Source organism: Hemiscyllium ocellatum, chromosome 35 (genome assembly GCF_020745735.1).
Source record: "Hemiscyllium ocellatum isolate sHemOce1 chromosome 35, sHemOce1.pat.X.cur, whole genome shotgun sequence".
NCBI lineage: Eukaryota > Metazoa > Chordata > Chondrichthyes > Orectolobiformes > Hemiscylliidae > Hemiscyllium > Hemiscyllium ocellatum.
The window spans coordinates 30,849,379-30,875,516 of record NC_083435.1 but is presented as its reverse complement, the minus strand read 5'-3'; the positions used below and the strand labels follow the sequence as shown (position 1 = coordinate 30,875,516).

Below are 26,138 nucleotides of genomic sequence, written 5' to 3'. Positions count from 1 at the left end.
TGAGCTGCCTTCTTGAACCGCTGCAGTCTATGCACTGTAGATTGACCCACAATGCCAAAGGGAAGGAATTCCAGGACAGTGACAGTGAATGAACAGTGATATATTTCCAAGTCAGGACAGTGAGTGATTTGGAGGGGAACTTACACATTGTGGTGTTCCCATGTATCTGCTGCCCTTGCCCTTCTAGATGGTAGAGGTCAGGGGGATTGAAATGTGCTGCTTACAGATCTTTGGTGAATTTCTGCAGTGCATCATGTGGACAGTACACACTGCTGCTACTGAGCATCGGTGGGGGAGGGAGTGGATGCTTGTAGATGTAGTGCCAAACAAGTGGGCTGCTTCGTCCTGGATGGTATGAAGCTTCTTGAGTGTTGTTGGGGCTGCACCCATCCAGGCAACTGGGGAGTATTCCATCACACTCCTGACCTGTGCCTTGTGGACGAACTTCAGAGAGTCAGGGTGGTTCTAGTCTCTGGTCTTATATTCGGTCCAGTCACTTTCTGGTCAATGGTAACCCCCAGGATGTTGATAGTGGGGGTTCAGTGACGGTAACGCCATTAAGTGTCAGGGGGTGATAGTTAGATTGTCTCATCTTGAAGATGGTCATTGGCTGGCATTTGTGTGGCACAAATGCTACTTGCCACTTGTCGGCCCAAGACTGGATATATCCAAGACTTGCTGCATTTGGACATGGATTGTTTCAGTATCTGAGGAGTCACAATGGTTCTGAACATCATACACTCATTGACAAAATTGCCCACTTTTGATCTTATGAAGGGAAGTGATTGATGAAGTAGCTGAAGGTAGTTGGGCCTTGGACACTACCCTGAGGACCTCCCGCAGAGATGTCCTGGAGTTGAGATGACTGACCCACAACCATCTTACTGTGTGTCAGGTATAATTGTAACCAATAGAGTTTGCTCTCTGATAGCCATCGATTCCAGTTTTGCCAGGGCTCCTTGATGCCACATTCAGTCGAATGCAACCTTGATGTCAAGGGGCTGTCCCTCTCCCCTCCCTCCTGGAATTCAGCTCTTTTATCCAGGTTTGAAACAATGAGGTCAGGAGCTGAGTGGCCCTGGCAGAACCCAAACTGGGCATCACTGAGCAGGTTATTGCTGAGTGGGTGCTGCTCGATAGCACTGGTGATGACCCCTTCCATCACTTTACTGATGATCGCCAGTAGACTGATGGGCTGTAATTGGCCAGGTTGGAATTATTCTGCTTTTTGGGAATAGGATGTTCCTGGACAATTTTCCACATTGTCGGGTGGATGCCAGTGTCGTAACTGTACTGGAACAGCTTGGCTAGGGGAGCAGCAAGTTCTGGAGCACAGTAGTATTGCCGGAATGCTGTAAGAACCTTTGCAGATTCCAGTGTCTCTAACTATGTCTTGATATTACATGGAGTGAATCACGTTGGCTCAAGACTGTTATATGTGATGGTGGGGACAACTGGAAATGGCCATGATGGATTCTTCACCACTCGGTACTTCTGGCTGAAACTGCAGCCTTATCTTTCGCACTGATGAGCTGGGCTCTTCCATCATTGAGGATGGGGATATTTGTGAGCGAGTTCTCCATCACTATTCACAACCTGATGTGGCAGGACTGCAGAGATTAGAGCTGATCCATTGGGTGTGGGATGGCTTAGCTCGAACACTTGTTGCTTATGCTGTTGGGATGTAAGTAGCCCTGTTTGGTGGCCTCACCAGGTTGACACCTCACCTTCAGGTCTGCCTGGTGCTGCTCCTGGCATACCCTCCTGCACTCTCCACTGAACCAGGGTTAATCCCCTGGCTTGGTGGTAATGGTTGAGTGGGGGATATGCTGGGCCATGAGGTTACAGGTTGCACTGGGGTATAATTCTGCTGCTGTTGATGGCCCACAGTGCCTCATGGATGCCTAGTCTTGAGTTGCTTGATCTGTTTGAAGTCTGTCTCATTGAGCACAGTGATAGTGCCACCCAGCGATGGAAGTTATTCTCAATGTGAAGATGGGTCTTTGTCTCCACAAGGGCTGTGCATAGTCACTCATGCTGACACTGTCATGGACAGATATATCTGCAGCTGACAGGTTACTAAGAATGAGGACAAGCCTGTTTTTCCCTCCTGTTGGTTCCCTCACCACCTGCCGCAGCCCCGGTCTAGCAGCTCTGTCCTTTAGGACCCGACCAGCTCCATCAGTCGTACTGCTGCTGCTGACTCACTCTTGGTGGTGGTGGTGGTGAAATCCCCCCTACCCAGAGTACACCTTGTGCCCTTGCCACCCTCACTACTTCCTCCAAGTGTTGTTCAACATGGAGGAGTGCCGATTCCGCAGCTGAGGCAGGGCGGTACGTGGTAATCAGCAGCAGGTTTCCTTACCCATGATCAAGAGTCAGGGTTGAGGAGTCCCAGAGTGACTCTCTCCCGACTGTATCCCACTGTGCTGCCACCTCTGCTGGGTCTGCCCTGCCAGTGGGACGGGAAGATCCAGGGACGGTGATGGTGGTGTCTGGGACATTGTCTGTAAGGTATGATTCCCTGGGTATGACTGTGCCAAGCTGTTGCTTGACTAGTCTGTGACACAGCCCTGGCAACAGTGAGAACAGCAGATGCTGGAGATCACAGTCAAGATTAGAGTGTTCTGGAAAAGCACAGTAGTCAGGCAGCATCCGAGGAGCAGGAATATCAACGTTTAGGGTAGGAGCCCTTGCTCCAGGGTTGAAGGGCTCCTACCCAAAACGCTGATTTTCCTGCTCCTCGGAAGCTGCCTGACGTGCTGTGCTTTTCTAGCACCACTCTAATCTTGACTGTGGGACAGCCCTCCCAATTCTGTCACTATCCCCCAGATGTTAGTGAGGAGGACTTTGCAGGGTCAACAGGGCTGGACCTGCCATTATCTTTTCCTGTGCCTGGGTTAACGCTGGGTGATCCATCTGGTTTCATTGCTTTGTTGAGACTTTGTAGCAATTGATAGAACCCAATGCATCACTCGGCCATTTCAAAGATCAGTTCAGAATCAAGAATGTGGTTTGGTATTAAATAAATGCTAGAAGGAGTGAAGATGGCGTACTCTCTTGCCTGAAGGACATTAGTGAGCTACATGGGTCTTTCTGACCAACAACAATGATTTCATGGTCATCAGTAGATTCTTAATTTCAGAATTTTCTACTGAATTCAAACTCCACTATCCACCATAGCAGTATTTCCAAAACAGCTGGGTCTCTGGATTAATAGCCCAGCAATAATACCATTAGTCCATCATCTGTAGGATAGTCAGTGATGTGGGATAGTCAGTGGTGTGGGATAGTCAGTGGTGTGGGATAGTCAGAGGTGTGGAATAGTCAGTGGTGTGGAATAGTCAGTGGTGTGGGATAGTCAGAGGTGTGGGATAGTCAGAGGTGTGGGATAGTCAGAGGTGTGGGATAGTCAGTGGTGTGGGATAGTCAGTGGTGTGGGATAGTCAGAGGTGTGGGATATTCAGTGGTGTGGGATAGTCAGTGGTGTGGGATAGTCAGAGGTGTGGGATAGTCAGAGGTGTGGGATAGTCAGAGGTGTGGGATAGTCAGAGGTGTGGGATAGTCAGAGGTGTGGGATATTCAGTGGTGTGGGATAGTCAGAGGTGTGGGATAGTCAGTGGTGTGGGATAGTCAGTGGTGTGGGATAGTCAGTGGTGTGGGATAGTCATTGGTGTGGGATATTCAGTGGTGTGGGATAGTCAGTGGTGTGGGATATTCAGTGGTGTGGGATAGTCAGTGGTATGGGATATTCAGAGGTGTGGGATAGTCATTGGTGTGGGATAGTCAGAGGTGTGGGATATTCAGTGATGTGGGATATTCAGTGGTGTGGGATAGTCAGAGGTGTGGGATAGTCAGAGGTGTGGGATATTCAGTGGTATGGGGTGGTCTGCAAGAGAGCTAGATTATGGTGTGGGATGGACGTTGGAGGGATGGTCCATTGCTTAGATGCACAGTTGAGTGTCATCCCATGGCATGGGATGGACGTGTTGAGCAATGGAGTGTAATGACGATTGGATGGTGTTGTGGAATGGTCAGTGCTGAGGAATGGTCAGCGGCTTGGGCTTACAGTGGCTCAGGATGGTCAGTGGTGGGAGGTAGATCATGGAGTGGAATGGTCAGTGGTGAGGGAAATAAGCAGCAGTGTGAGATTGACAGGGGTGTGTAATGGAAGTGATGTAGTTGTGAGGGATGATCACTCATGTGAGATGGTCGATGGTGATCGATAATCAATGTTGATTGATGGTTATTGATGAGTGATAGTTGGTGGATTGCAATGGTCATTAAATGGAACAGATAATGATGTGGTTTAGGGAGTGGATGTGTGGTCAGAAGCATGGGGGGGGGCATGACATGGGAGGTGGTAGCAGATGGTGCAGGATGGACTGTCAAGTTGAAGGTTCAGCATGTGAGATGGACAGATAAGGTGTGGTTACTGCTGAGGAGTGGTCAATGAAGGTTTAGACTGTGATAAGCATGAGCTGAGTATTTGAGCATCATCAGTGCTGTGAGTTGGCGGTATGAGATGGTCAGGGGAGAGGAAGGTAAGTCTTTGCTATGGAAGTTGAGTAGGATTGTGAGTGGCATGGGATTGACAGAGGTGACAGTGTATAATTCAGTGGGTTAGAGAGGAGAGCGTAATGTTCTGTGGTGTGGGATGGACAATGGTGTGGGATTGATGGTGGATAGATGGTCAATGATGATGGATTCTCCATTGTACGGGCTGGTTACAGATGACTGAAGATCAGTGACGAGGGACAGTCAGTGTACAGGGGTGGTCAGTGATGATGAATGGACTGTGATGATAGATAGACAATGGTGTGGAACTATCATTGGTTTGGCTTGTCATTTCTACGGCATTGTGTGAGATGGACAATGGTGTGGGATGGACAGTGGTGTGGGACATAGAGTGGTGGGAATGGAGAATGGTATGGGTTGGTTCATATTTGGCTACATAATCAGAAAAGGTTAACAGGGTGATTCGGTCAATGCCTGATTGACCCCAAAACGAAACTGAGTTTCATTTTGAACACAAAAAAAATCGCATTTTGATTGTTTTGTGAGGGCAGTGGCAGAAGGGGAACAGAGTACCAAGAGTACAGATTGCAAAGCTAATCTGAGCATATCACAGAGGATCACAGTTAATGTAAATTGCTTTGAGATCTGTTCTCACCATTGCAGTCTACCACCAAATAAAACAGCACGATGTGCAAAAGCTTCACTGTCACAACAGCCGTCATTTTCACCAGAGTCTCCAGTCACCTCGGCAGTCCAACAGAACCTTGCCTTCGACGTTTTTGTGTCAGTATTATTGGCAATAGTCTGGAAAGAACACCTGTCTCTGACAGGTATGAAGAAAACAACAATGTAATTGCATTCAGCTACCTGGCTACAGTGAATGTTGGTAATATTAGACCGAAACAGAGAGGGAGAATTACATTTACTGAAAGGCTTTAACACAGCCACATTCAGCTCCTTAATGTGAATGTGACTGAAACGCGGGCAATGCATATAACGGGCATTCAGTAACAAATAATTAGTTTAGTGCATTTTGCAGACTTCCCTCAATCATACCTCAATTGAATTCCATTTCCAAGAGTCCAAGATCGTCATCTGTCATAGAAAAATTTGAAACTGTTTTGGAATTGGAAAGACATGGTAAAAAGCAAAGGGTGAGTTCAACAGTCAGTGGGTCAGTACTGAGGGAGTGCTGCACTGTCAGAGGGTCAGTACTGAGGGAGTGCTGCACTGTCAGAGGGTCAGTACTGAGGGAGTGCTGCACTGTCAGAGGGTCAGTACTGAGGGAGTGCTGCACTGTCAGAGGGTCAGAACTGAGGGAGTGTTGCACTGTCAGAGGGTCAGAACTGAGGGAGTGTTGCACTGTCAGAGGGTCAGTACTGAGGGAGTGTTGCACTGTCAGAGGGTCAGTACTGAGGGAGTGCTGCACTGTCAGAGGGTCAGTACTGAGGGAGTGCCGCACTGTCAGGGGTCAGGACTGAGGGAGTGCCACACTGTCAGGGGGTCAGTACTGAGGGAGTGCCGCACTGTCAGAGGGTCAGGACTGAGGGAGCACCCACTGTCAAAGGGTCAGTATGGAAGAAGTGCCGGACTGTCAGAGAGTCAGGAATGTGGGAGTGCCGCAATGTCAGAGGGTCAGCACTGAGGGAATGCCACATTGTAGGAGGGTCAGTACGTAGAGAGTGTTACACTGTCACAGGGTCAGTACTGAGGGAGTGCCACACTGTCAGAGGGTCAGTATTGAGGGAGCACCACACTGTCAGAGGGTCAGTACTGAGGAAGTGCAGCTCTGTCAGAGAGTCAGTACTGAGGGAGTGTCACACTGTTAGGGGTTCAGCACTGAGGGAGTTCTACACCATCAGAGGGTCAGTATCGATGGAGAACCACACTGTCAGAGGGTCAGTGCTGAGGGAGCACCACACTGTCGGAGGGTCAGTACTGAGGGAGTGCAGCACTGTCAGAGGATCAGTAGTGAAGGAGTGCCACAGTGTCTGAGGGTCAGGTCTGAGGGAGTGCCACACTGTCAGAGGGTCAGTACTGAGGGAGTGCCACACTGTCAGAGGGTCAGTCCTGAGGGAGTGCCACACTGTCAGAGGGTCAGTAGTGAGGGAGTGCCATACTGTCAGAAGATTACTTCTGAGGGAGTGCTGCACTTTCAGGGGTTCAGTACTGAGGGAGTGCAGCACTGTCAGAGTGTCAATACTGATGGAGCACCACACTGTCAGAGGGTCAGGTCTGAGGGAGTGCCACACTGTCTGAGGGTCAGTACTGAGGGAGTGCCACACTGTCAGAGCTTCAGCACTGAGGGAGTGCCGCCCTGACAGAGGGTCAGCAGTGAGGGAGGACCTCACAGTCAGAGGGTCAGTACTGAGGGTGTGCCACACTGTCAGAGGGTCAGTCCTGAGGGAGTGCCACACTGTCTGAGGGTCAGTACTGAGTCAGTGCCGCACTGTCAGAGGGTCAGTATTGAGCACCTCACTGTCAAAGGGTCAGTACTGAGGAAGTGCCTCACTGTCTGAGGGTCAGTACTGTGGGAATGCCACACTGTCAGAGGGTCAAGACTTTGGGAGTGCTGCGCTCTCAGAGGTTCAGTACTGAGAGATTGCCACACTGTCTGAGGGTCAGTACTGAGGGAATGCCACACTGTCAGTGGGTCAGGATTGAGGGAGTGCCGCACTGTCAGAGGATCAGTATTGAGGGAGTGCCACACTGTCAGAGGGTCAGCATTGAGGGAGTGCTGCACTGTCAGAGGGTCAGTACTAAGGGATTGCCACAATGTCTGAGGATCAGTATTGAGGGAGCACCTCACTGTCAAAGTGTCAGTACTGAGGGAGTGCCTCACTGTCTGTCTGAGGGTCAGTACTGTGGGAATGCCACACTGTCAGAGGGTCAGGACTGTGGGAGTGCTGCGGTCTCAGAGGTTCAATACTGAGGTAGTGCCGCATTGTCATAGGGTCAGTACTGAGGGAGTGCCACACTGTCAGAAGGTCAGGACTGAGGGAGTGCTGCACTGTCAGAGGATCAGTATTGAGGGAGTGCCACACTGTCAGATGGTCAGTAATGAGGGAGTGCTGCACTGTCAGAGGGTCAGTACTGAGGGAGTGCCACAATGTCAGAGGGTCAGTATTGAGGGAGCACCTCACTGTCAGAGAGTCAGTACTGAAGGAGCACCACATTGTCTGAGGGTCAGAACTGAGGGAGTGCCGCATTGTCAGAGGATCAGTAATGAGGGAGTGCCGCACTGTCAGAGCTTCAGCACTGAGGGAGTGCCGCCCTGACAGAGGGTCAGCAGTGAGGGAGGACGTCACAGTCAGAGGGTCAGTACTGAGGGTGTGCCACACTGTCAGAGCGTCAGCACCGAGAGTGCGCTGCACTGTCAGAGGGTCAGTACTGAGGGAGTGCCACACTGTCTGAGGGTCAGCACTGAGGGAATGCCACACTGTCAGAGGTGCAGTACTGAGGGAGTGCCGCATTGTCAAAGGGTCAGTACTGAGGGAGTGCCACATTGTAAGAGCGTCAGTATTGAGTTTGTGCGTAACTGTCAGAGGGTCAATATTAAGGGAACACCACAGTTTCAGAGGGTCAGTACTGAGGGAGTGCCACATTGTCAGAGGATCAGTAATGACGGAGTGCCGCACTGTCAGAGTGTCAGCACTGAGGGAGTGCCGCCCTGACAGAGGGTCAGTACTGAGGGAGGACCTCACTGTCAGAGGGTCAGTACTGAAGGAGCACCACATTGTCTGAGGGTCAGAACTGAGGGAGTGCCGCATTGTCAGAGGATCAGTAATGAGGGAGTGCCGCACTGTCAGAGCTTCAGCACTGAGGGAGTGCCGCCCTGACAGAGGGTCAGCAGTGAGGGAGGACCTCACAGTCAGAGGGTCAGTACTGAGGGTGTGCCACACTGTCAGAGGGTCAGTCCTGAGGGAGTGCCACACTGTCTGAGGGTCAGTACTGAGTCAGTGCCGCACTGTCAGAGGGTCAGTATTGAGCACCTCACTGTCAAAGGGTCAGTACTGAGGAAGTGCCTCACTGTCTGAGGGTCAGTACTGTGGGAATGCCACACTGTCAGAGGGTCAAGACTTTGGGAGTGCTGCGCTCTCAGAGGTTCAGTACTGAGAGATTGCCACACTGTCTGAGGGTCAGTACTGAGGGAATGCCACACTGTCAGTGGGTCAGGATTGAGGGAGTGCTGCACTGTCAGAGGATCAGTATTGAGGGAGTGCCACACTGTCAGAGGGTCAGCATTGAGGGAGTGCTGCACTGTCAGAGGGTCAGTACTAAGGGATTGCCACAATGTCTGAGGATCAGTATTGAGGGAGCACCTCACTGTCAAAGTGTCAGTACTGAGGGAGTGCCTCACTGTCTGTCTGAGGGTCAGTACTGTGGGAATGCCACACTGTCAGAGGGTCAGGACTGTGGGAGTGCTGCGGTCTCAGAGGTTCAATACTGAGGTAGTGCCGCATTGTCATAGGGTCAGTACTGAGGGAGTGCCACACTGTCAGAAGGTCAGGACTGAGGGAGTGCTGCACTGTCAGAGGATCAGTACTGAGGGAGGACCTCACTGTCAGAGGGTCAGTACTGAAGGAGCACCACATTGTCTGAGGGTCAGTAGTGATGGAGCACCTCACTGTCAGAGGATCAGTACTGAGGGAGTGCTGCACTGACAGAGGGTCAATACTGAGTGAGTGCTGCACTGTCAGAGGGTCAGTACTGAGCGAGTGCCGTACTGTGAGAGGGTCAGTACTGAGGAGATGCAGCACTGTCAGAGGGTCAAGGCTGAGGGAGTGCCGCAATGTCAAAGGGTCAGTACTGAGGGAGCGCCAGACTGTCAGAGGGTCAGTACTGAGGGAGTGCCGAATTGTCACAGGATCAGTACTGAGGGAGCATCACACTGTCAGAGGGTCAGTACTGAGGGAATGCTGCATTGACAGAGGGTCAGTACTGAGCGATGCCGCACTGTCAGAGGGTCAGTGCTGAGGGAGTGCCGCAATGTCAGAGGGTCAGTACTGAGGGAGTGCCACACTGTCAGAGGGTCAGTACTGAGGGAGTGCCGCACTGTCACAGGATCAGTACTGAGGGAGCTTCACACTGTCAGAGGGTCAGTGCTGAGGGAGTGCCGCAATGTCTGAGGGTCAGTACTGAGTGAGTGCCACACTGTCAGAGGGTCTGTACTGAGGGAGTGCCACACTGTCAGAGGGTCAGGACTGAGGGAGCACCACACTGTCTGAGGGTCAGTCCTGAGGGAGTGCCGTATTGTCAGAGTGTCAGTACTGATGGAGCACCACACTGTCAGAGGGTCAGTACTGAGGGAGTGCCACACTGTCAGAGGGTCTGTACTGAGGGAGTGCCACACTGTCAGAGGGTCTGTGCTGAGGGAGTGCCACACTGTCAGAGGGTCTGTACTGAGGGAGTGCCACACTGTCAGAGGGCCAGTCCTGAGGGAGTGCCACACTGTCAGAGGGTCAGTCCTGAGGGAGTGCCACACTGTCAGAGGGTCAGTAGTGAGGGAGTGCCATACTGTCAGAAGATTACTTCTGAGGGAGTGCCACACTTTCAGGGGTTCAGTACTGAGGGAGTGCAGCACTGTCAGAGGGTCAGGACTGAGGGAGCACCACACTGTCTGAGGGTCAGTCCTGAGGGAGTGCCGTATTGTCAGAGTGTCAATACTGATGGAGCACCACACTGTCAGAGGGTCAGGTCTGAGGGAGTGCCACACTGTCTGAGGGTCAGTACTGAGGGAGTGCCACGCTGTCAGAGGGTCAGTACTGAGGGAGTGCCACACTGTCAGAGGGTCAGTACTGAGGGAGTGCCGCAATGTCAGAGGGTCAGTACTGAGGGAGTGCCACACTGTCAGAGGGTCAGGACTGAGGGAGTGCCACACTGTCAGAGGGTCAGGACTGAGGGAGTGCCACACTGTCAGAGGGTCAGTCCTGAGGGAGTGCCACACTGTCTGAGGGTCAGTACTAAGGGATTGCCACAATGTCTGAGGATCAGTATTGAGGGAGCACCTCACTGTCAAAGTGTCAGTACTGAGAGAGTGCCTCACTGTCTGTCTGAGGGTCAGTACTGTGGGAATGCCACACTGTCAGAGGGTCAGGACTGTGGGAGTGCTGCGGTCTCAGAGGTTCAATACTGAGGTAGTGCCGCATTGTCATAGGGTCAGTACTGAGGGAGTGCCACACTGTCAGAAGGTCAGGACTGAGGGAGTGCTGCACTGTCAGAGGATCAGTATTGAGGGAGTGCCACACTGTCAGATGGTCAGTAATGAGGGAGTGCTGCACTGTCAGAGGGTCAGTACTGAGGGAGTGCCACAATGTCAGAGGGTCAGTATTGAGGGAGCACCTCACTGTCAGAGAGTCAGTACTGAAGGAGCACCACATTGTCTGAGGGTCAGAACTGAGGGAGTGCCGCATTGTCAGAGGATCAGTAATGAGGGAGTGCCGCACTGTCAGAGCTTCAGCACTGAGGGAGTGCCGCCCTGACAGAGGGTCAGCAGTGAGGGAGGACCTCACAGTCAGAGGGTCAGTACTGAGGGTGTGCCACACTGTCAGAGCGTCAGCACCGAGAGTGCGCTGCACTGTCAGAGGGTCAGTACTGAGGGAGTGCCGCATTGTCAGAGGATCAGTAATGAGGGAGTGCCGCACTGTCAGAGCGTCAGCACTGAGGGAGTGCCGCCCTGACAGAGGGTCAGTACTGAGGGAGGACCTCACTGTCAGAGGGTCAGTACTGAGGGAGTGCCGCATTGTCAGAGGATCAGTAATGAGGGAGTGCCGCACTGTCAGAGCGTCAGCACTGAGGGAGTGCCGCCCTGACAGAGGGTCAGTACTGAGGGAGGACCTCACTGTCAGAGGGTCAGTACTGAGGGTGTGCCACACTGTCAGAGGGTCAGTAGTGATGGAGCACCTCACTGTCAGAGGATCAGTACTGAGGGAGTGCTGCACTGACAGAGGGTCAATACTGAGTGAGTGCTGCACTGTCAGAGGGTCAGTACTGAGCGAGTGCTGCACTGTCAGAGGGTCAGTACTGAGGGAGTGTTACACGGCAGAGGGTCAGTAATGAGGATGTGCCACACTATCAGTGCGTCAGTACTGACAGTGGACATCAGCATGTCTTAGGGATATTACTGAGGGAGTGTTACACTGCAGAGGGTCAGTACTGAGGGAGTGTCTCATTGTAAGACGGTCAGTAGTGCATGTGTGTGTAACTGTCAGAGGGTCAGTATTAAGGGAGCACCACACTTTCAGAGGGTCAGTACTGAGGGAGGCCCACACTGTCTGAGGGTCAGTACTGAGGGAATGTCACACTGTCAGAGGGTCAGTACTGAGGGACTGCCACACTGTCAGAGGGTCAGTACTGAGGGAGTGCCGCACTGTCAGGGGGTCAGTACTGAGGGAGTGCCGCATTGTCAAAGGGTCAGTACTGAGGGAGCACCACACTGTCAGATGGTCAGTACTGAGGGAGTGCCGCACTGTCAGAGGGTCAGTATTGAGCACCTCACTGTCAAAGGGTCAGTACTGAAGGAGTGCCTCACTGTCTGAGGGTCAGTACTGTGGGAATTCCACACTGTCAGAGGGTCAAGACTGTGGGAGTGCGGCGCTCTCAGAGGTTCAGTACTGAGGGAGTGCCACATTGTCAGAGGGTCAGTACTGAGAGATTGCCACACTGTCTGAGGGTCAGTACTGAGGGAATGCCACACTGTCAGAGGGTCAGGATTGAGGGAGTGCTGCACTGTCAGAGGATCAGTATTGAGGGAGTGCCATACTGTCAGATGGTCAGTAATGAGTGAGTGCTGCACTGTCAGAGGATCAGTATTGAGGGAGTGCCATACTGTCAGAGGGTCAGTACTGAGGGAGTGCCACAATGTCAGAGGGTCAGTATTGAGGGAGCACCTCACTGTCAGAGAGTCAGTACTGAGGGAGCACCACACTGTCTGAGGGTGAGTACTGAGGGAGTGCCACAATGTCAGAGGGTCAGTACTGACGGAGTGCCGCATTGTCAGAGGATCAGTAATGAGGGAGTGCCGCCCTGACAGAGGGTCAGTACTGACAGAGGACCTCACTGTCAGAGGGTCAGTACTGAGGGTGTGCCACACTGTCAGAGGGTCAGTAGTAATGGAGCACCTCACTGTCAGAGGATCAGTACTGAGGGAGTGCTGCACTGACAGAGGGCCAGTACTGAGGGAGTGCCACACTGTCAGAGGGTCAATACTGAGGGAGGGCCACACTGTCTGAGGGTCAGTGCTGAGTGGGTGCCGCACTGTCAGAGGGTCAGTACTGAGGGAGTGCCGCACTGTCAGAGGGTCAGCACTCTGAGTGCGCTGCACTGTCAGAGGGTCAGTACTGTGGGAGGGCCGCACTGTCTGAGGGTCAGTACTGAGGGAATGCCACACTGTCAGAGGGGCAGTACTGAGGGAGTGTTACACGGCAGAGGGTCAGTAATGAGGATGTGCCACACTATCAGTGCGTCAGTACTGACAGTGGACATCAGCATGTCTTAGGGATATTACTGAGGGAGTGTTACACTGCAGAGGGTCAGTACTGAGGGAGTGTCTCATTGTAAGACGGTCAGTAGTGCATGTGTGTGTAACTGTCAGAGGGTCAGTATTAAGGGAGCACCACACTTTCAGAGGGTCAGTACTGAGGGAGGCCCACACTGTCTGAGGGTCAGTACTGAGGGAATGTCACACTGTCAGAGGGTCAGTACTGAGGGACTGCCACACTGTCAGAGGGTCAGTACTGAGGGAGTGCCGCACTGTCAGGGGGTCAGTACTGAGGGAGTGCCGCATTGTCAAAGGGTCAGTACTGAGGGAGCACCACACTGTCAGATGGTCAGTACTGAGGGAGTGCCGCACTGTCAGAGGGTCAGTATTGAGCACCTCACTGTCAAAGGGTCAGTACTGAAGGAGTGCCTCACTGTCTGAGGGTCAGTACTGTGGGAATTCCACACTGTCAGAGGGTCAAGACTGTGGGAGTGCGGCGCTCTCAGAGGTTCAGTACTGAGGGAGTGCCACATTGTCAGAGGGTCAGTACTGAGAGATTGCCACACTGTCTGAGGGTCAGTACTGAGGGAATGCCACACTGTCAGAGGGTCAGGATTGAGGGAGTGCTGCACTGTCAGAGGATCAGTATTGAGGGAGTGCCATACTGTCAGATGGTCAGTAATGAGTGAGTGCTGCACTGTCAGAGGATCAGTATTGAGGGAGTGCCATACTGTCAGAGGGTCAGTACTGAGGGAGTGCCACAATGTCAGAGGGTCAGTATTGAGGGAGCACCTCACTGTCAGAGAGTCAGTACTGAGGGAGCACCACACTGTCTGAGGGTGAGTACTGAGGGAGTGCCACAATGTCAGAGGGTCAGTACTGACGGAGTGCCGCATTGTCAGAGGATCAGTAATGAGGGAGTGCCGCCCTGACAGAGGGTCAGTACTGACAGAGGACCTCACTGTCAGAGGGTCAGTACTGAGGGTGTGCCACACTGTCAGAGGGTCAGTAGTAATGGAGCACCTCACTGTCAGAGGATCAGTACTGAGGGAGTGCTGCACTGACAGAGGGCCAGTACTGAGGGAGTGCCACACTGTCAGAGGGTCAATACTGAGGGAGGGCCACACTGTCTGAGGGTCAGTGCTGAGTGGGTGCCGCACTGTCAGAGGGTCAGTACTGAGGGAGTGCCGCACTGTCAGAGGGTCAGCACTCTGAGTGCGCTGCACTGTCAGAGGGTCAGTACTGTGGGAGGGCCGCACTGTCTGAGGGTCAGTACTGAGGGAATGCCACACTGTCAGAGGGGCAGTACTGAGGGAGTGCCGCATTGTCAAAGGGTCAGTATTGAGGGAGCACCACACTGTCTGAGGATCAGTACTGTGGGAATGCCACACTGTCAGAGAGTCAGGACTGTGGGAGTGCTGCGGTCTCAGAGGTTCAGTACTGAGGGAGTGCCGCATTGTCAGAGGGTCAGTACTGAGGGAGTGCCGCATTGTCAGAGGGTCAATACGCAGGGAGTGCCACACTGTCTGAGGGTCAGTACTGAGTGAATGCCACACTGTCAGAGGGTCAGTAATGAGGGAGTGCTGCACTGTCAGAGGGTGAGTACTGAGGGAGTGCCACAATGTCAGAGGGTCAGTACTGATGAGGTATCAAACTGTCAGAGGGTCATTCTTGAGGGAGCACCATACTATCAGAGAGTCAGTACTGAGTGAGTGCCGCACTGTCTGAGGATCAGTACTGTGGGAATGCCGCACTGTCAGAGGGTCAGTACTGAGGGAGTGTCACATTGTAAAAGGGTCAGTATTGCATGTGTGCGTAACTGTCAGCGGGTCAGTATTAAGGGAGCACCACACTTTCAGAGGGTCAGTACTGAGGGAGGGCCACACTGTCAGCGGGTCAGTATTAAGGGAGCACCACACTTTCAGAGGGTCAGTACTGAGGGAGGGCCACACTGTCTGAGGGTCAGTGCTGATTGAGTGCCGCACTGTCAGAGGTTCAGCACTGAGAGTGCGCTGCACTGTCAGAGGGTCAGTACTGTGGGAGGGCCACAATGTCAGAGGGGCAGTACTGTGGGAGGGCCGCATTGTCAAAGGGTCAGTACTGAGGGAGTGCCACACTGTCTGAGGATCAGTACTGTGGGAATGCCACACTGTCAGAGAGTCAGGACTGTGGGAGTGCTGCGGTCTCAGAGGTTCAGTACTGAAGGAGTGCCGCATTGTCAGAGGGTCAGTACGCAGGGAGTGCCACACTATCTGAAGGTCAGTACTGAGTGAATGCCACACTGTCAGAGGGTCAGCACTGAGGGAGCACCTCACTGTCAGAGAGTCAGTACTGAAGGAGCACCACACTGTCTGAGGGTCAGAACTGAGGGAATGCCACATTGTCAGAGGATCAGTATTGAGGGAGTGCCATACTGTCAGGAGGTCAGTAATGAGGGAGTGCCGCATTGTCAGAGGATCAGTAATGAGGGAGTGCCGCACTGTCAGAGGGTCAGTACTGAGGGAGGACCTCACTGTCAGAGGGTTAGTACTGAGGGTGTGCCATACTGTCAGATGGTCAGTATTGAGGGAGCACCTCACTGTCAGAGGGTCAGTACTGAGGGAATGCCGCACTGTCAGAGGGCCAGTACTGAGGGAGTTACACACTGTCAGAGGGTCAGTACTGATGAGGTATCAAACTGTCAGAGGGTCATTATTGAGGGAGCACCATACTATCAGAGGGTCAGTACTGAGCGAGTGCTGCACTGTCAGAGGGTCGGTACTGAGGGAGTGTTACACTGCAGAGCATCAGTAATGAGGACGTGCCACACTATCAGTGCGTCAGTACTGACAATGGACATCAGCATGTCATTGGGATATTACTGAGGGAGTGTTACACTGCAGAGGGTCAGTACTGAGGGAGTGTCACATTGTAAGAGGCTCAGTATTGCATGTGTGCGTAACTGTCAGCGGGTCAGTATTAAGGGAGCACCACACTTTCAGAGGGTCAGTACTGAGGGAGGGCCACACTGTCTGAGGGTCAGTGCTGAGTGAGTGCCGCACTGTCAGAGGGTCAGTACTGAGGGAGTGCCGCACTGTCAGAGGTTCAGCACCGAGAGTGCGCTGCACTGTCACAGGGTCAGTACTGAGGGAGTGCCACACTGTCTGAGGGTCAGCACTGAGGGAGTGCCGCATTGTCAAAGGGTCAGTACTGAGGAAGCACCAGACTGTCAGAGGGTCATTACTGAGGGAGTGCCGCACTGTCAGAGGGTCAGTATTGAGGGAGCACCTCACTGTCAAAGGGTCAGTACTGAGGGAGTGCCTCACTGTCAGAGGGTCAGGACTGTGGGAATGCTGCGGTCTCAGAGGTTCAGTACTGAGGGAGTGCCACACTGTATGAGGGTCAGTACTGAGGGAATGCCACACTGTCAGAGGGTCAGGACAGAGGAAGTGCTGCACTGTCAGAGGATCAGTATTGAGGGAGTGCCATACTGTCAGGAGGTCAGTAATGAGGGAGTGCCGCATTGTCAGAGGATCAGTAATGAGGGAGTGCCGCACTGTCAGAGCTTCAGCACTGAGGGAGTGCCGCCCTGACAGAGGGTCAGTACTGAGGGAGGACCTCGCTGTCAGAGAGTCAGTATTGAGGGAGCACCATACTGTCAGAGGGTCAGTACTGATGAGGTGTCAAACTGTCAGATGGTCATTCTTCAGGGAACGCCACACTATCAGAGGGTCAGTACTGAGTGAGTGCCGCACTGTCAGAGGGTCAGTACTGAGGGAGTGCCGCATTGTAAGAGGATCAGTACTGAGGGTGCGCCCCACTGTCAGAGGGTCAGTACTGTGGGAATGTCGCACTGTCAGAGGGTCAGTACTGAGCGAGTGCTGCACTGTCAGAGGGTCAGTATTGAGCGAGTGTTACACTGCAGAGGGTCAGTAATGAGGACGTGCCACACCATCAATGCATCAGTACTGACAGTGGACATCAGCATGTCATAGGGATATTACTGAGGGACTGTTACACTGCAGAGGGTCAGTACTGAGGGAGTGTCACATTGTAAGAGGGTCAGTATTGCATGTGTGCGTAACTGTTCAGAGGGTCAGTATTAAGGGAGCACCACACTTTCAGAGGGTCAGTACTGAGCGAGTGCTGCACTGTCAGAGGGTCAGTATCGAGCGAGTGTTACACTGCCGAGGGTCAGTACTGAGGATGTGCCACACTATCAGTGCATCAGTACTGACAGTGGACATCAGCATGTCATAGTTATATTACTGAGGGTGTGTTACACTGCAGAGGGTCAGTACTGAGGGAGTTTCACATTGTAGGAGGGTCAGTATTGCATGTGTGCGTTACTGTCAGAGGTCAGTATTAAGGGAGCACCACACTTTCAGAGGGTCAGTACTGAGGGAGGGCCACACTGTCTGAGGGTCAGTACTGAGGGAATGCCACACTGTCAGATGGTCAGTAATGAGGGAGCGCTGCACTGTCAGAGGGTCAGTACTGAGGTCGTGCCACAATGTCAGAGGGTCAGTATTGAGGGAGCACCTCACTGTCAAAGGGTCAGTACTGAGAGAGTGCCTCACTGTCTGAGAGTCAGTACTGTGGGAATGCCACACTGTCAGAGGGTCAGGACTGTGGGAATGCTGCGGTCTCAGAGGTTCAGTACTGAGGGAGTGCCGCATTGTCAGAGGGTCAGTACTGAGGGAGTGCCACTCTGTCAGAGGGTCAGGACTGAGGGAGTGCCACACTGTCAGAGGATCAGTATTGAGGGAGTGCCATACTGTCAGGAGGTCAGTAATGAGAGAGTGCTGCACTGTCAGAGGGTCAGTACTGAGGGAGTGCCACAATGTCAGAGGGTCAGTATTGAGGGAGTGCCGCTTTGTCAGACGATCAGTAATGAGGGAGCTCCGCACTGTCAGAGCTTCAGCACTGAGGGAGTGCCGCCCTGACAGAGGGTCAGTACTGAGGGAGGACCTCACTGTCAGAGAGTCAGTATTGAGGGAGTACCACAATGTCTGAGGGTCAGAACTGAGGGAGTGCCGCATTGTCAGAGGATCAGTAATGAGGGAGGACCTCACTGTCAGACGGTCAGTACTGAGGGTGTGCCCACACTGTCAGAGGGTCAGTAGTGATGGAGCACCTCACTGTCAGAGGGTCAGGACTGAGGGAGTGCCACACTGTCAGAGGGTCAGTACTGATGAGGTGTCAAACTGTCAGAGGGTCATTCTTGAGGGAGCACCACACTATCAGAGGGTCAGTACTGAGTGAGTGCCGCACTGTCTGAGGGTCAGTACTAAGGGAGTGGCGCATTGTCAGAGGATCATTACTGAGGGTGCGCCCCACTGTCAGAGGGTCAGTACTGTGGGAATGTCGGACTGTCAGAGGATCAGTACTGAGGGAGTGCTGCACTGTCACAGGGTCAGTACTGAGCGAGTGTTACACTGCAGAGGGTCAGTAATGAGGACGTGCCACACTATCAGTGCGTCAGTACTGACAGTGGACATCAGCATGTCATAGGGATATTACTGAGGGAGTGTTACACTGCAGAGGGTCAGTACTGAGGGAGTGTCACATTGTAAGAGGCTCAGTATTGCATGTGTGCGTAACTGTCAGCGGGTCAGTATTAAGGGAGCACCACACTTTCAGAGGGTCAGTACTGAGGGAGTGCTGCAATGTCAGAGGGTCAGTGCTGAGGGAGGCCCACACTGTCTGAGGGTCAGTGCTGAGTGAGTGCCTCACTGTCTGAGGGTCAGTGCTGAGTGAGTGCCACACTATCAGAGGGTCAGTACTGAGGGAATGTCACACTGTCAGAGGTTCAGGACTGTGGGAGTGCTGCGGTCTCAGAGGTTCAGTACTGAGGGAGTGCCACATTGTCAGAGGGTCAGTACTGAGAGAGTGCCACACTGTCAGAGTGTCAGGAACGAGGGAGTGCTGCACTGTCAGAGGATCAGTATTGAGGGAGTGCCATACTGTCAGAGGTTCAGTACTGAGGGAGTGCCTCATTGTCAGATGTTCAGGACTGTGGGAGTGCTGCACTGTTAGAGGATCAGTAATGCGGGAGTGTTGCACTGTCAGAGGGTCAATACTGAGGGTGCACAGCAATGTCAGGGGGTCAATAATGAGGGTGTGCTGTACTGTCAGAGGGTCAGTCTTGAAGGAGCACCATGCTGTCAGAGGGTCAGGACTGAGGGAGTGCCACACTGTCAGAGGGTCAGTATTGAGTGCGTGCGTAACTGTCAGAGGGTCAGTACTGAGGGAGCACCATACTTTCAGAGGATCAGTACAGAGGGAGTGTCGCACAGTCAGAGGGTCAGAACTGAAAGAGTGCCGCATTGTCGGAGGAATATTACTGAGGGTGCGCCACACTGTCAGAGGGTCAGTACTGTGGGATTGCCGCACTGTCAGAGGGTCAGTACTGAGTGAGTGCCGCACTGTCAGAGGGTCAGTACTGAGGGAGTGTTACACTGCAGAGGGTCAGTAATGAGGACGTGCCACACTATCAGAGCGTCAGTACTGACAGTGGACATCAGCATGTCAGAGGGATCTGACTGAGGGAGCGTTACACTGCAGAGGGTCAGTACTGAGGGAGTGCCACATTGTAAGAGGGTCAGTACTGAGGGAGGGCCACACTGTCTGAGTGTCAGGACTGAGGGAGTGCTGCACTGTCAGAGGGTCAGTACTGAGGGACTGCCACACTGTCAGAGTGTCAGCACTGAGTGAGTGCTGCACTGTCAGAGGGTCAGTCCTGAGGGAGTGTCACACTGTCAGAGGGTCAGTACTGAGGGAGTGCCACACGGTAAGAGAGTCAGTACTGAGGGAGTGCCGCACTGTCAGTGGGTCAGTACTGAGGAAGTGCCACACGGTCAGACAGTCCGTACTGAGGGAGGGCCGCACTGTCAGAAGGTCAGTACTGAGGGAGCAACACACTGTCAGAGGGTCAGTACTGAGGGAGTGTCGCACTGTCAGAGGGTCATTACTGAGGAAGCGCCACACTGTCAGAGGGTCAGTACTATAAGACCATAAGACATAGGAGTGGAAGTAAGGCCATTCGATCCATCGAGTCCACTCCGCCATTCAATCATGGCTGATGGGCATTTCAACTCCACTTACCAGCGTTCTCCCCGTAGCCCTTAATTCCTCGTGACATCAAGAATCTATCAATCTCTGCCTTGTAGACATTTAGCGTCCCGGCCTCCACTGCACTCCTGCGGCAATGAATTCCACAGGCCCACCACCCTCTGGCTGAAGAAATGTCTCCGCATTTCTGTTCTGAATTGACCCCCTCTAATTCTAAGTCTGTGTCCACGGGTCCTAGTCTCCTCGCCTAATGGAAACAATTTCCTAGCGTCCACCCTTTCCAAGCCTTGTATTATCTTGTACGTCTCTATTAAGTCTCCCCTTAATCTTCTAAACTCCAATGAATACAATCCCAGGATCCTCAGCCGTTCCTCATATGTTAGACCTACCATTCCAGGGATCATCCGTGTGAATCTGCACTGGACACGTTCCAGTGCCAGTATGTCCTTCCTGAGGTGTGGGGACCAAAACTGGACACAATACTCCAAATGGGGCCTAACCAGAGCTTTATAAAGTCTCAGTAGCACATCTTTGCTCTTATATTCCAACCCTCTTGAGATAAATGACAACATTGCATTCGCTTTCTTAATCACGGACTCAACCTGCATGTTTACCTTTAGAGAATCCTCGACTAGTACTCCCAGATCCCTTTGTACTTTGGCTTTACAAATTTTCTCACCATTTAGAAAGTAGTCTATGCTTTTATTCTTTTTGCCAAAGTGCAAGACCTCGTATTTGCTCACGTTGAATTCCATCAGCCATTTCCTGGACCACTCTCCCAAACTGTCTAGATCCTTCTGCAGCCTCCCCACTTCCTCAGTACTACCTGCCTGTCCACATAACTTTGTATCATCGGCAAACTTCGCTAGAATGTCCCCAGTCCCTTTACCAAGATCATTAATATATAACGTGAACAGCTGCGGCCCCAACACTGAACCCTGCAGGACACCACTTGTCGCCAGCTGCCATTCCGAAAAAGAACCTTTTATCCCAACTCTCTGCCTTCTGTCAGACAGCCAATCCTCAATCCATACCAGTAGCTCACCTCAAACACCATGGGCCCTCACCTTGCTCAGCAGCCTCCCGTGTGGCACCTTATCAAAGGCCTTTTGAAAGTCTAGATAGACCACATCTACTGGGTTTCCCTGGTCTAACCTACTTGTCACCTCTTCAGAGAATTAAAGTATTGAGGGAGTGCCACACTGAAAGAGGGTCAGTATTGAGGGAGCACCACACTATCAGAAGGTCAGTACTGAGGGAGTGCCACACTGTCAGACTTTCAGGACTGAGGGGGCGCCACACTGTCTGAGAGTCAGCACTGAGGGAGTCCCACAGTGACAGAGGATCATTGTCGAGGGTGCACAGCACTGTCAGAGCATCAATACTGAGGGAGTGCCGCACTGTCTGAGGGACAGCACTGATGTAGTGCAGCACTGTCAGAGGATCAGTACAGAAGGAGTGCCATACTGTCAGAGTGTCATTACTGAGGGAGTGCCGCACTGTCAGAGGGTCAGTACAGAGGGAGTGCTGCACTGTCAAAGGGTCAGTACAGAGGGAGTGCTGCACTGTCAAAGGATCAGTACTGAGGGAGTGTCACACTGTCAGAGAGTCAGTACTGAGGGAGTGCTGCACTCTCAGAGGGTCAGTGCTGAGGGAGTGTCGCACTGTCAGATGGTCAGGATTGAGGGAATACCGCACTGTCTGAGGGACAGCACTGATGTAGTGCCACACTGTCAGAGGGTCAGTAATGAGGGAGTGCAGCACTGTCAGAAGGTTAGATTAGATTAGATTAGATTAGATTACTTACAGTGTGGAAACAGGCCCCTCGGCCCAACAAGTCCACACCAACCCGCCAAAGCGCAACCCACCCATACCCCTACATATACCCCTTACCTAACACTACGGGCAATTTAGCATGGCCAATTCACCTGACCCGCACATCTTTGGACTGTGGGAGGAAACTGGAGCACCCGGAGGAAACCCACGCAGACACGGGGAGAATGTGCAAACTCCACACAGTTCTGAGGGAGTGCCACACTGTCAGAGGGTCAGTAATGAGGGAGTGAAGCACTGTCAGAGGGTCAGTACTGAGGGAGTGCCACACTGTCAGGGGGTCTGTACTGAGGGAGTGCTGCACTGTCAGAGGGTCAGTCCTGAGGGAGTGAAACATTGTCTGGGTGACAGTACTGAAGGAGTGTCGCACTGTGAGAGGTTCAATACTGAGGGAGTGCGGCCACTGTTAGAGGGTCAGTACTGAGGGAGTGCAGCACTGTCAGAGGGTCAGCATTGAGGGAGTGCCGCAATGTCAGGGGGTCAGCACTGAGGGAGGGCTGCACTGTCAGAAGGTCAGTCCTGAGGGAGTGTCGCACTGTCAGAGGGTCAGTCCTGAGGGAGTGTCGCACTGCCGGAGAGTCAGTATTAAGGGAATGCCGCACTGTCGTAGAGTCAGTACTGAGGGAGTGCCGCCCTGTCAGAGGGTCAGTACTGAGGGAGTGCAGCATTGTCAGTGGGTCAGTACTGAGAGAGTGCCGCACCGTCAGAAAGTCAGTACTGAGGGAGTGCCGCACTGTCTTAGGATCAGTACTTAGGGAGCGCCACCCTGTCAGAGGGTCAGCACTGAGGGAGTGCAGCATTGTCAGTGGGTCAGTACTGAGGGGGTGCTGCACTGTCAGAGCGTCAGTACTGAGGGAGTGCCACACTATCTGAGGGTCAGCATTGAGGGAGTGCCGGAGCGTCAGAGGGTCAGTCCTGAGGGAGTGTCGCTCTGTCAGAGGGTCAGTACTGAGGGAATGCCGCACTGTCAGAGGGTTAGTACTGAGGGAGTGCCGCACAGTCTTAGAATCAGTACTTAGGGAGCGCCGCACTGTCAGAGGGTCAGTACAGAGGGAGTACCGCACTGACAGAGGGTGAGGACTGAGGGAGTACCACACTGTCAGAGGGTCAGTACTGAGGGATTGCAGCACTGTCAGAGGGTCAGTACTGAGGTAGTGACGCACTGTCACAGGATCAGTACTGAGGGAGTACCGCACTGTCAGAGGGTCAGTCCTGAGGGAGTGAAACATTGTCTGGGGGTCAGTACTGAAGGAGTGTCGCACTGTGAGAGAGTCAATACTGAGGGAGTGCGGCCACTGTCAGAAGGTCAGTCCTGAGGGAGTGTCGCACTGTCAGAGGGTCAGTCCTGAGGGAGTGCTGCACTGTCAGAGGAACAGTACTGAGTGAGTGCCGCACTGTCAGAGGGTCAGCACTGAGGGAGTGCCACACTGTCACAGGGTCTGTATTAAGGGAGTGTCGCACTGTCAGAGGGTCAGTACTGAGGGAGTGCCACACTATCTGAGGGTCAGCATTGAGGGAGTGCCGCAGCATCAGAGGGTCAGTCCTGAGGGAGTGTCGCTCTGTCAGAGGGTCAGTACTGAGGGAGTGCCGCACTGTCGTAGAGTCAGTAGTGAGGGAGTGTCGCACTGTCAGAGGGTCAGTACTGAGGGAGTGCTGCACTGTCGGAGAGTCAGTATTGAGGGAGTGTCGCACTGTCAGAGGGTTAGTACTGAGGGAGTGCCGCACTGTCTTAGGATCAGTAATTAGGGAGCACCGCCCTGTCTGAGGGTCAGTACTGAGGGAGTGCAACATTGTCAGTGGGTCAGTACTGAGGGGGTGCTGCACTGTCAGAGGGTCAGTACTGTGGGAGCACCACACCGTCAGAGGGTCAGTACTGAGGGAGTGCAGCACTATCTGAGGATCAGCATTGATGGAGTGCCGCAATGTCAGAGGGTTAGCACTGAAGGAGGGCTGCACTGTCAGAAGGTCAGTCCCGAGGGAGTGTCGCACAGTCAGAGGGTCAGTCCTGAGGGAGTGAAACATTGTCTGGGGGTCAGTACTGAAGGAGTGTCGCACTGTGAGAGAGTCAATACTGAGGGAGTGCGGCCACTGTCAGAAGGTCAGTCCTGAGGGAGTGTCGCACTGTCAGAGGGTCAGTCCTGAGGGAGTGCTGCACTGTCAGAGGAACAGTACTGAGTGAGTGCCGCACTGTCAGAGGGTCAGCACTGAGGGAGTGCCACACTGTCACAGGGTCTGTATTAAGGGAGTGTCGCACTGTCAGAGGGTCAGTACTGAGGGAGTACCGCACTGTCAGAGGGTCAGTCCTGAGGGAGTGAAACATTGTCTGGGGGTCAGTACTGAAGGAGTGTCGCACTGTGAGAGAGTCAATACTGAGGGAGTGCGGCCACTGTCAGAAGGTCAGTCCTGAGGGAGTGTCGCACTGTCAGAGGGTCAGTCCTGAGGGAGTGCTGCACTGTCAGAGGAACAGTACTGAGTGAGTGCCGCACTGTCAGAGGGTCAGCACTGAGGGAGTGCCACACTGTCACAGGGTCTGTATTAAGGGAGTGTCGCACTGTCAGAGGGTCAGTACTGAGGGAGTGCCACACTATCTGAGGGTCAGCATTGAGGGAGTGCCGCAGCATCAGAGGGTCAGTCCTGAGGGAGTGTCGCTCTGTCAGAGGGTCAGTACTGAGGGAGTGCCGCACTGTCGTAGAGTCAGTAGTGAGGGAGTGTCGCACTGTCAGAGGGTCAGTACTGAGGGAGTGCCGCACTGTCGGAGAGTCAGTATTGAGGGAGTGTCGCACTGTCAGAGGGTTAGTACTGAGGGAGTGCCGCACTGTCTTAGGATCAGTAATTAGGGAGCACCGCCCTGTCTGAGGGTCAGTACTGAGGGAGTGCAACATTGTCAGTGGGTCAGTACTGAGGGGGTGCTGCACTGTCAGAGGGTCAGTACTGTGGGAGCACCACACCGTCAGAGGGTCAGTACTGAGGGAGTGCAGCACTATCTGAGGATCAGCATTGATGGAGTGCCGCAATGTCAGAGGGTTAGCACTGAAGGAGGGCTGCACTGTCAGAAGGTCAGTCCCGAGGGAGTGTCGCACAGTCAGAGGGTCAGTCCTGAGGGAGTGCTGCACTGTCAGAGGAACAGTACTGAGTGAGTGCCGCACTGTCAGAGGAACAGTACTGAGTGAGTGCCGCACTGTCAGAGGAACAGTACTGAGTGAGTGCCGCACTGTCAGAGGAACAGTACTGAGGGATCACCCGCTGTCAAAGGGTCAGTAGTGAGGGAGTGCCGCACTGTCAGAGGGTCAGAACTGAGGGAGTGCTGCACTGTCAGGGGGTCAATACTGAGGGAGTGCCGCACTGTCAGAGGGTCAGTACTGAGGGAATGCCACACTATCACAGGGTGAGTACTGAGGGAATGCCGCACTATCAGAGGGTCAGTACTGAGGGAGCACCACACTGTCAGAGGGTCAGTACTGAGGGAATGCCGCACTGTCAGAGGGTCAGTACTGAGGGAGCACCACACTGTCAGAGGGTCAGTACTGAGGGAGCACCACACTGTCAGAGGGTCAGTACTGAGGGAGTGCAGCACTGTCAGAGGGTCAGTACTGAGGTAGTGACGCACTGTCACAGGATCAGTACTGATGGAGCACCACACTGTCAGACGGTCAGTACTGAGGGAGTGCCGCACTGTCATGGGATCAGTACTGAGGGAGTGCCACACTGTCAGAGGGTCAGTACTGAGGGATTCCCGCACTGTCACAGGATCAGTACTGAGGGAGTACCACACTGTCAGAGGGTCAGTACTGAGGGAGTGCTGCACTGTCAGAGGGTCAGTCCTGAGGGAGTGAAACATTGTCTGGGGGTCAGTACTAAAGGAGTGTCGCACTGTCAGAGGGTCAGTACTGAGGGAGCACCACACTGTCAGAGGGTCAGTACTGAGGGAGCACCACACTGTCAGAGGGTCAGTACTGAGGGATTGCCGCACTGTCACAGGATCAGTACTGAGGGAGTACCACACTGTCAGAGGGTCAGTACTGAGGTAGTGACGCACTGTCACAGGATCAGTACTGATGGAGCACCACACTGTCAGACGGTCAGTACTGAGGGAGTGCCGCACTGTCATGGGATCAGTACTGAGGGAGTGCCACACTGTCAGAGGGTCAGTACTGAGGGATTGCCGCACTGTCAGAGGATCAGTACTGAGGGAGTACCACACTGTCAGAGGGTCAGTACTGAGGGAGTGCTGCACTGTCAGAGGGTCAGTCCTGAG

The 26,138-nt window shown here is 53.2% G+C and overlaps 1 protein-coding gene across 4 annotated transcripts in view; it reads right to left on the bottom strand.

The window, feature by feature from the left end:
* LOC132832527 (IgGFc-binding protein-like) overlaps nt 1-26,138 on the bottom strand; it is a 274,277-nt gene that overhangs the window by 225,924 nt on the left and 22,215 nt on the right. For 2 of the 4 annotated variants that reach the window (XM_060850609.1, XM_060850611.1), the window contains exon 2: nt 5,174-5,341. The exons of 1 other annotated variant lie outside the window; for it this stretch is intronic. In XM_060850609.1, coding sequence (XP_060706592.1) covers nt 5,174-5,240 — 67 coding nt within the window. In that variant the 5' untranslated portion in view covers nt 5,241-5,341. The remainder of the gene's footprint in view (nt 1-5,173; nt 5,342-26,138) is intronic. One more of the 4 variants, XM_060850610.1, reaches the window with a different exon arrangement.